Source organism: Haliaeetus albicilla, chromosome 5 (assembly GCF_947461875.1).
Source record: "Haliaeetus albicilla chromosome 5, bHalAlb1.1, whole genome shotgun sequence".
Taxonomy (NCBI): domain Eukaryota; kingdom Metazoa; phylum Chordata; class Aves; order Accipitriformes; family Accipitridae; genus Haliaeetus; species Haliaeetus albicilla.
This window is the reverse complement of record NC_091487.1, coordinates 27,019,149-27,029,101: the sequence shown is the minus strand read 5'-3', so window position 1 is coordinate 27,029,101 and position 9,953 is coordinate 27,019,149. Positions and strand designations below refer to the sequence as shown.

At 41.4% G+C, this 9,953-nt stretch overlaps 1 protein-coding gene across 3 annotated transcripts; it reads right to left on the bottom strand.

Annotated features, from left to right (window-relative positions):
- Positions 1-1,316: 1,316 nt before the first annotated feature.
- FAM161B (FAM161 centrosomal protein B) lies at positions 1,317-9,922 on the bottom strand. 3 transcript variants are annotated; one of them, XM_009922521.2, is made up of 8 exons: positions 9,520-9,916; positions 7,793-8,355; positions 5,729-6,066; positions 5,216-5,343; positions 4,754-4,921; positions 4,152-4,251; positions 2,612-2,742; positions 1,317-2,367 (listed from the first exon to the last, which is right to left on the bottom strand). In XM_009922521.2, the coding sequence occupies exons 1-8, from the start codon at positions 9,669-9,671 to the stop codon at positions 2,277-2,279; spliced, it is 1,671 nt and encodes a 556-aa protein (XP_009920823.1). In that variant the 5' UTR covers positions 9,672-9,916; the 3' UTR covers positions 1,317-2,276. The 3 variants fall into 3 exon arrangements, 2 of the variants coding, with proteins under 2 accessions (XP_009920823.1, XP_069640015.1); XM_069783914.1 differs by having other exon boundaries at positions 9,627-9,916; XR_011324734.1 differs by lacking the exon at positions 4,152-4,251 and having other exon boundaries at positions 9,520-9,922.
- Between the last annotated feature and the right edge of the window lie 31 nt (positions 9,923-9,953).

Here is a 9,953-nt window from a genome sequence, read left to right as displayed (position 1 = left end):
TCCTATGTGAAGAGAATGCTTTGAGTTTATATTGCTCCCTAGCTGAATGTAAAGGTAGTGCTGCTGTCGGTAAAGGTACTGTAATTTGGAGGTTCTTGCAGGAGCTCCACCAGGTACCTGTGAATCAGGATCTGATGTGGTTTGGCTACCATCTCATCAGCTGATGGGAGACGCTCCAGTGAGATGTCTTCTTTACTACAGTATTTTTATAGGTTAGCTAAACAGGCTGTAATTCTTTTAACTAAAAATAACAAATTTTTTTCATAAACTGCAAAAATCCAGAACAAAAGTTGAAATTCTTTACTTCCATACCATTTTTGGGATACATTAAGAGATTACAAATCTCTTTTAGGATTACAGAAGTGTAATCCTACTTTCAGAAAAACACTTTGTTTGGCAGAAAGGTGCTAGTGAGTTTCAGTTACTTAGTCTGATGCTTTTACTTTCATCACCATTTCAGCAATTTCTGTTTAGGGACCAATATTAAGACTTCGATTTATCTGTTACTGTATTCATGCATGTCACCTTAGTATTTGTTAAAGGAATATGGCATAACATCCTATATTAATTTAAAGTCAAGCCTTTGTTCCTCCTTTCTTAAGGTTTTCCTTTACACTTCACATACTTGGAATTTTTTTTTTTTCTAGCATCATCAAGTATTACTATGGAAATTAGCAACCAATTTTAGTAAATAACCCTTAAAATGTATGTTTTAAAATTTCACTTCCAGTGCTCCAGATATATCCATACAAGCCCAATGGGCTTTAGACCACAGACCTCGGGCATGGAAGAAATCTTCTTTCCTTCTTCTTTCAATGTGACAAGGCATGGTGACAATATGATTCCATTACTGCTTTTCTCCAGGGGATACAGGAGAAAGAAGAGCCTTTGTGTGTCCTGCACAATTAAACTTACATAGAAACTGGCACACTGATAACAGCCTTCCTTGAACCCTCCCATGTGCTTAAGTGTTTTCTCAGTGTGGAGATTGAGTCGGTAAGGAGGACTGCTGCAGCCCAATGCATTCAGCTATGTATTGATCTCTGTGGAAGTGTAATAGAGCAGCCTAAAACCACAGGGCCATAAATTCCTGGATCTGGTACTTATGATTAAAAATGTCATTATCTCAGTTTTATATCTTTATCTAATGTGGTAGCTCTTAACAGGTACTGTATTTCTGATTTGATGATGAGGTTTTGTTGTTACAGTGTAAGGAGAAATGGATTGAGGTGACACGGGTGAAAAGAGACACAGCAGCTATTTAAAAAGTGAGGAAAAGATGATTGATAAAGAAATTGGACGATGCAGAAACATGATAGCGATTTAAAAATTTTTTAATCTCACAGTGCTTTGATGTCATAATTCTCAGAAAACATTCCAGGTGGTAAGGGTTTGTATTTTTTAGATTGTTGTTACTGTCAGGTAAAGGAAAACCACTAATGTGTGAACTATACCATTCAAGATGCGCCAGGCATTTGAGTGCAACATGCTGACAGGTAACACCTAATATTTCTTCCACCAAAGTCCATCTTTGATATCACAGCAATAGTAGAATTAGGATAACAGCAATCCAAAGCAATGCATTGTTTAATTACAACCCTCTTCATAATTTCAGTTGTTTTTCAGGCCAAATTAATGACCTAAATTGGTAAGATGTTAAAACAGTTTCAAATAATGAAATACGGGAGATTTTTTAATATAGAAAGACTATTGCTTCTTCCTAATGGGAGGAAGGAGCAGAGCTGGGAATGAACGAATGAAGAGTTGACACCAGAGAAGGACTTCTCTGAGTCTTCTCCCAAGGTAGGTCAAATTCTGCTCTTTGTTTTTTTAGAAATACCTTGTTTAAAAGCATTCTACCACATGTTAAACCAAGGTTTAACACACTGAAAGGTATTCTCCCCTTTCTGTGTGCTTCTGTGGCATGAATGCAAGGAGCTAACAGAGAGGATGCACCTCTTCAGTCTTTCATGCCTACTTTTATCCGAAGATAGTGCTTCAACCTTTTTAACTTGTTTTGTTGCCCATTAAAGAAAGGGAAATGGCTGACATGAGGAACACTTGTGAACACTAAGGGAGGCTGCAGGGTTTGCTGGGTTGGACAAGACATGCTCTAAACAACAGCTGGTCTTTTTTTCCTTTACTAAGTTCTTACATCTCACTTAACCCAGAGCAATTCTTAAGTGTCAGCCTAAACCATAAAGTTCCTGAGGATTAATGTGGAGAATCTTGAATTAAATAATCAAGAGATGATCAATAGATTCTTCTGCTAGATCTTATGTTGCCATTTCCTTTCCGCTCTGTTCCTCTTGAGGTTCTCCTTCCTGTACAGTACAGTTGTCCTTTTCACCCTGAGGCTTGAGTGCTCTGCTGAAACAGTGACTGTCTAATACTGGAAATGGTTTGCAGTGCTTACTTGCTGCTTTGCCCCATGCATAAGAAATACAGTGCAGTCATAGGAGTTAAGATAGAGGAGCCATGATTCTTAATAAGAGGAGTGAAGTTGATTTAATTTTGCCTACACTAGATAATACAAACTGGAACACTTTCATGAACAAGGAAAATACTTTTAGTCAAAAGCAAAAGAGCTGTATTGCATTGTTTTTATTACCTGTGAACATCAGATTCTTCGTCCAGCAAGTCAGTGGCATCTTTCCCTTTTTTCCTTACAAATTCTTCGCTTAGCCCAACCTGCTGGAGGGTGTGTCTGTAGCGACGCTCTGCTCCTTGACGAGCATCGTGCTATGAAATCAAAACTTAAAACAGTAAGCATATAGAACTGGGGCTTCCCCATAACAGTTAAGTTGTTTTAAAGTTCATGGCTGACACTCCTAATGAGAATGAGAGCAAAGCCCCTGTCCGACATTTTTGTCATCCATCCAGTACAGTACCAAACCCAAATACTAGGACAACGTTTCGCATTTCTCAAGGCCAGAGCTCACCTTTTCCTGCTTCTGTTCTTTTTTTTCTTCCTTATTCTGTTCTGCTTCTACAGCATTCCAGTCTTACCAGACTAGCATACTCGTGTCTGAGCCCTGACTGACACTCAAACTGAGAACATGTGCAAAAAAGGGTTGTGAGAAATTCTGTAAACATGTCTGCTTGTAATTTGTAAGTACTAACAACAAGTGGAGTTCAATAAATGGAGAGCACCTGTGAAATAGCTTCCTATCAGCTCATCTTCATGAAACTGAAAACCAAGCATCCTTGATCCTATATCCCCATTGCCTCCAAATAAACCTTGCTAATTAATATAGTCTGAGATGACAGTTTTCTAGAGGGATTGACCAGTTCCTAAAGATTAAGGTGTTCTATATGGTAGGACAGAAGTCTTATCTCAACATGAGTGAATGCTATCAATACTGGTGAATCCTTATCAGCCTGGCAAACAGGAATGTTACCAATATTTATCATACAAATGTGTTCTCTGCCTCCATTAACACTCATCTGAACAGAAAGTCTGACCCAGGAGGGTACTTTCTGTTGAGAAATCTTAAATCAGCATATTGTCAATGTATTGTCACTATGTCTCTAACCAGATACCATCCCTGCAAGGAGACAGAACTGAAAGAGAAAACCCAGGGAAAAAAGATACTTTATAGAGAGTAAAGATTGCATCTACACCTCAAGTGCAATACAGATTTGCAGCTGTGATGGATGAGATGTGCTGAACACATCCCCAGGTAGCAGAGCTTGCAGATGATATAAGTGACATAACTGTCATTAATGTTTTTCTAGTAGCACTAGAGGTACAAAGAAAAAGTGCTCAACTGGAGAGGGTTTTAAGAAAAAAAAGTTTAAAATTTCTGGACTATAGGCTATGGTATTCAGGTGCAGAATAGGTATTCATATAATTTCTGGTGTGATAAGGCCTTGATTTTGATCAGACTATATATTTTGATTGCAATATATACTAGGGACTGGAAAGCTCTACAACCAAGACTGAGTGTTTTTTCAACTGGTGGGAAGGAATTTAAATTACACTTGGGTGGCCCTTCCATGTGTTATTTTGAGTGTAGTCAAGAGACTATGCAACCATTTGCACCTTCTTATCTGTGAATTGACTTGAGACTAGATTTCTTCATGCCTGTCTTAAATGAAAGACAATGTATCCTGTCACCCAGAAACAGTCTGGAACTTTGACCAGTTACCTTGGTGACCTGTTCAAAGAGGTATGGTCTATTCTTGACTCGCAGCTGCATTTCTTCCAGCTCCTTTCTGTATTCCTTTGTTCTCTCTCTCATGTTTTGCCTGAAATGGAAAAGTTGCCTGTCTAATGCCGGTTCCCTCTGACTGTAGCTCATGAGGAACGAGGAATTCTCAATAACTGTTTTGTCCTTTAAATAGCTCTGATAATTCCCTAGATTCAGAATGGTGGGCAAAAAAAATCCTATTGCTGACAAGTTATGGACCTATTAGCAAAGCTTTACTACTAGACTGTAAGCAGAGAACCAGTGTTCACACTTTTAGAAAACCTTGTCTCATGTGTGCCTTACCAAATTACACATTTCAGTTGGTTTGTACAAATTGGTTTGTACAAATTAGTTTCTACAAATGTTAATCTAAAGGAAGCTGTTCTGTATGGAAGGGGTAGCGTGGAATTGTCAAGAAATCCAAATGAATGTGGAATGGTTATGACAACCAAAAAAGTTGGGCTACGAATGTTCTTAGACTGAATTCCTCCTAAAGAATTATCCGATGATCCCCAGTTACTAGAGCAAATGGTTATTTCTGTGCAGAATAGGATACTGACCAGTTCTGCTTGAACTTCTCCTTGTGCGTTTCCTCCAAACTTTTATGTGGATCCAGGGCTTTTGCTCGGCTGTTCACTGACTTTCGGATAGCTTGACATTTCTTTTTCTGTTTCTCCAGCCAATAAATTCCTTCTTTGTCCCCTTCCTTTTTGTTATCTTGGGAGTATCTGTATAGAAAAAAGTTACTAATGAGCTCACCTAAGACTAGCCAGACTACATGCTACTGGGGAATTTCACTTTTGTAGTCCTCTAAGGAAAAAAGCAAAATTTCAGACATACGAGTCTGCAGCTCCCAAATCAACTGGGAAGCAGGGGAAGAATTAGCAAAGAAAGAAGACAGAGAAACATTTAGGAAAAGTATTATTGATGTAGTTGATGTGATGAGGGAAAACACTGACTTTTTTCCCTCCATTTTAGTCATTAGTTGGTGTATGGTCTTGTAGACAAACTTTTCTACTTACCTAATAGCAGATTCCCTTTTTCTAGTTGCATCTGTAATATGCACTGGAAGAGTGTTGGAAGAGAGAGAGGAAACTCCGGTCAGAGAATGACTTTTTTGTACTGAAACCTTGGAAAGTTGATGAGAATCCTGAAAAAAATGGAACTCTATTCAGTGTGTTTGTTCATAGTACAGAATCTCCTCTCTTCTTTGTCTACAAAGAGAACAGTTGGGGTACGTGAGCAATGCACTCATTCTTCTCTCTTCCATCAGTAGGGATTTACATGGGGAGGGGATGAGGGAATGAGGGGAAGGAGACGTGATTAAGAGCATGGAAGGGTGGTTGAGCCTTAGCTGTCATAGCTCATCTCTGTGTAGAATTTTGTTCTCTGGTTTGTCGTAGAATTCTGCAGTACTCCCAAGACAACAACAGAGGTCACAGGACATTAACCATCCATAAATAAATGCTATAAATTTAAGAAGTTGCTATCTTGATTGGAGAAAGTAGTACCACAGAAATATCCAGTCATCTCACCTTTATCTTTTCATTAGCCTGCCTCTGCCTGCCATGGAGATTGGAGGTTCTTAGCTTGAATGGCTTATTACGAGTTGCCTCTTTGATTTCTTGTCTCCTTACTGCTTCCCTCTGAAATGCCCAGTAAAGTCCTTCAAAATCCGGTATTGTTGGATTAATCCTTGGCTTGAAGCTGAAACTTTTGTCCTGCAAGAAGCCAAGTCTTTCCTGCTTAGTTTTAGTGGCAGTTCGGAACTGAGGCTCCCTCCGACAGTTGCTCGTATCTATAGGAGCTACAGAGCTCTCAAGCAAATCCTTCGCTCTCATTTGAATGCGGATTTCTCTGTAGAGTTCAGCTTCTAATGAATCAAAAGCAAAGCAATAAGAAGAATATGAGTGACATAAAAGGCTGTGAAATTGCCACTGCACAACTCTAAATTTTTCTTTAGGGTGGCAGCTACACATATAGAAGAGACCAGATATCCTGTGTTCTCTTTCCCCACTTTCCAGCCTCACTCTCCTCTGCCTCCCAGGAAAAAAAATTTAAAGATACCGGAAAAAACATGGTAGAGTCTCTTTCTTAGGCATTAATCTCCAGATATCTCTTTCACTTATCAGAGTAAGTTACTGAACAGGCCTTCTCCTGTTCCTATTCTTAGGGGTACCAGATAACTTGTGCCCTTTGTCTTGCAGAAGTACTGTGTTAATCAAGGTTCTACTTTTCATGTGGGGCTTTATGTCATTATGTTGACTGTGTGATCGAAGTGGGCTGTTCAAATATACTTGTAACGGATGATGGCTTTTCTATGTAATATGCAGCAGTGTTTGTCTATATTGGAAAAGATTTTAAGTAAGGAGCATTTGGTGGATGGATCATGTCTTGTGACTTCTGTGACAAACTCCATAGAAAGAATGTGTTTCAGGGTACAGCGTCAAACTGAGTCCTTTCCTGTGCAGCGCTAAATATTTGTGAAAATGAAGACAAAACAGTTGGCTGTGTGTTGGTTTTTTGCTCTTAGAAAAAAAAAATCAATACTGCTGTTTGCAAAATAAGACTATTTTTGAGACCGCTTATAAGTTTGCATTGGCTGAGGTATGAAATGTTCATTCCTCCTCCCTTCTCATATACCAGATAGAAACAGAACAATGGCTCATCCTTTGCTCTTTTACCTTTCTAATCTATTTAGTTTAGCACACCACAACAAATGTTTTCTGATGAAAACTTAACTGGTGTATACTCAAGAACAAATCTGTGGGAAACAGTAAAAAAAAGAAAGGGGTGAGAAAAGCAATGAGAATTATAAAGGACTGATTTAGTTCCTATATTCAAGTGTGAAGTTTGTATTGCTTACTTCAAACTTATAACTGTGGGGGCTTAAGCCATCTGAAATAAAGTGAGCATCAAGAAAATGTCCTTGGCTGTCCCTCTGACTAGAATGGTCCTGGCACCTACATCCCCTGTTTTAGCACTTAAGGTGGAAAGCACGTGGGAAGGCAACTGAAAAGATCAGAGGATGGCAGGAGAGACTGGACTACTGCACTATCCCTTAGAACTGAACTAATTGGCTGATTTGGACTCAGGAGATATTTTTCTCCTAGGGGTTCTGTGCAGCACAGATCACTTGGGTGGGAGTAAAATTGTCAGTTCCAAGATACTGCATGGACCTTGGACACTTCTGGCACTACATATGTCTTCACGTTTGTGCCACAAGTCATCTCAGTCCCTTTACCGTAACCAAAGGTATAGAATCCAGTGCAGGGAAGGATTCCCAAACTGTCATGATTTGCAGCAAAAGGGGTGGGGAAAACCATCTGAAGAGCTCAGTGTACCCATGTGTGCTGGGGAGTGGCACAGAACTGCTGCTACTGACACTGATACAAGACTAGTAAATTTAGGACACTCTGCTGTAAGGGTATCTAGATGAAATGTAATGACCAGTGATACACAGGAGACACCAGGGGATGTAATGATATTGGCTTTATACTCCAAGTGACACCCTGTGGGCCATGATCCTACCTCCCAGCATGGAGACAGTGAGGGACAGGCAGGAAGCTGTTTTTACAGGAAGAGCCCTGGCATTTTACCTTTGAGTTTATCTCCAAGAAGTGGGTCATAAGTAGATTTAGGAACTTTTTTAGTGGCTTGCTTCTGTTTGGAGCTCTCATTTGGGGCTGCTGCTGCCAGGAACTTTTGTCTGATTGCTTCTTTCTTTTTCTCCTCCTTCTCCAGGAAACTGAAGGGCCGTTGGGTTGAAAGTAGCAGCTCTTTTCTCTTCTGTGTTGCTATTTGCCTGCGAATCTCATTCTGCTCCATTATTTCCTGATAAAGGGGCAGAAACACATGGGCAGGTACAGGTTGTGCCCGGAATTGCTTCTGACATTCAGCTTCATCCTGGCTTTGCCTTTTGTCTCTCTGTTTGTCTAGTTCAAGAAACACACATGACTTCATCAACTGGGACTTTTTGCGAGCTTCCCGCAGTGTCATTTCGAAAGGCTGAGGGATGGTGATGGAAGGAATCCAGGGAGATGAAGCGCTTTTGGGCCTCAGGTGGGATTTAGGAAACAAGTGAGGCTTTTGCTGATCCCAGGTACTGTCAGAGGTGAGGTCGATCAAAGAACTGGACTGCCTTTTGTTACCAGATGTACGACTAAGACAAAGACATTATGAAGGGGAAATAAGTGAAATTATTAAAAAAATAGAATTAAAAGAAGGGAGACACTGTTGATTAAGAGAAAGACACCGTAAGCTGAGCTGGTCTTTAAAAGACAGGCCTAGGGCTTATCGTTCTCGGGCTCTATATTTTCCTTTGCTACCAAAGTTTGTGAGCAGAGCTTTGCTTGTTTTCCATTTTCCACGTATAAAATGGTGGTTATGCCTACTTAGCTTTGTAATGCAGTTTATTATCCTGCTAGCACTCCATTGCCAGAAAGGCCACAAGTAAACCAGAAAGTTCCAACTTCAGGGACATATGGCTGATAGCTACTCAACATAAAAGACAAACTCAGGAGAGGCAATAATTTAGGTGCACAGATGCACAAATCCTAACAAACAGTACCAAACACCATCATTCCTAAGACGCTGATGGAAGAGCCATTGCAAGGAACAGCTTTCGTGCAACTCTTGAGAGGTTCAGCTGGAAACTTTGTAGCTGATAAGAAGACCAAGACTATCATGGGTCTCACTGATATAGCAAACTTCTCAGAGGATGTTTGAGGGCAATTGTGAAACTGAGTAAAACTTACGAGATATTTAGGGAAGGAATAAATGCAGGTAAAAGGAAAGATCAAGGTGGATCGGGGTGGACCAAGAACAGGCAAATGGAAAAAAGGGGGAAACACAGGGTGCCGATCATGTGTAAACAGGCTCATGGTCAATACACTTGCCTAGTGATTGCTGCAGTCTGTTCTTCATAAAATTTCCTGTGTAAGAGCACGTGTGTGTGATCTGCTAGTGAATAGTGAACTTCAAGCTGGACTAACCACAGAGAAAGAAGAGAGGTCTGAGAGCTAGATGTTGCAGAGACCACAGCTCTGAAGACTGGATGCTGGATAGAAATGTGTGTGATCTGCTAGCAAATTTTAAGCGTGATTAGCTGATGAGCAGGAACGGGATTTGTGCTGTTCATGTTTTACGTGAATGCTGCTTACGTGTGTGCCTGTTGGCCCCATCCTCCCATGTGTGAATACATTTGTGACCAGTGTTTTGGTACTATATACATGCATCTCGGCACTTCAAGCTCCACCTCGTCACTGGTCAGAAGCAGCAGGAATCCCGCATGCCATTCTGCCATCCTTACCAGGTACCATCCTACCTGAGAGCCTCCCACAGCTTCTCACGCAGGACTGCCGCCTCCCGCCTGAAACCCTCGAGCTCCTCGTCCTCTTCGGATACCCCGAGGTCGTCACCCTTTAACTTTGCCTGGTAGGCTAAGCCCAGTTCTAACGGAGACCTCCGGCCTCCCATCCCGAGAAGCCGCTCCCAGCTCCTCGGCCGGTGGCAGGAGACGCAGGAGTTGTTCCGTTACAGCCTGAGGGGATGTCGTGTCACCTGGAAGGGGGAAAACAAAAATTTAAAAAATGAAGAAGTGGGTCGTTTCGGGGGTGCGACCCCAAACTCCAGGCCCGGCCTCGGCCCTCCCGGCTTTACCTCAGCCCCGGCGCCGGCGACAGGGCCGCCGCCGGGGCTGAGGTAAAGCCGGGAGGGCCGAGGCCGGGCCCTGCCCTCACCTGCAGGCCGCCGCCTCAG

Coding starts and splice junctions, on each gene's coding strand:
- FAM161B (XM_009922521.2), bottom strand. CDS start 9,671: ATGGGAGGCCGGAGGTCTCCGTTAGAACTGGGCTTAGCCTACCAGGCA. Junction 6,067..7,792: donor TCTTGGAGATAAACTCAAAG/GTAAAATGCCAG, acceptor TTGATTCATTAG/AAGCTGAACTCTACAGAGAA. Junction 2,368..2,611: donor GAAGAATCTGATGTTCACAG/GTAATAAAAACA, acceptor CTGTTTCAGCAG/AGCACTCAAGCCTCAGGGTG.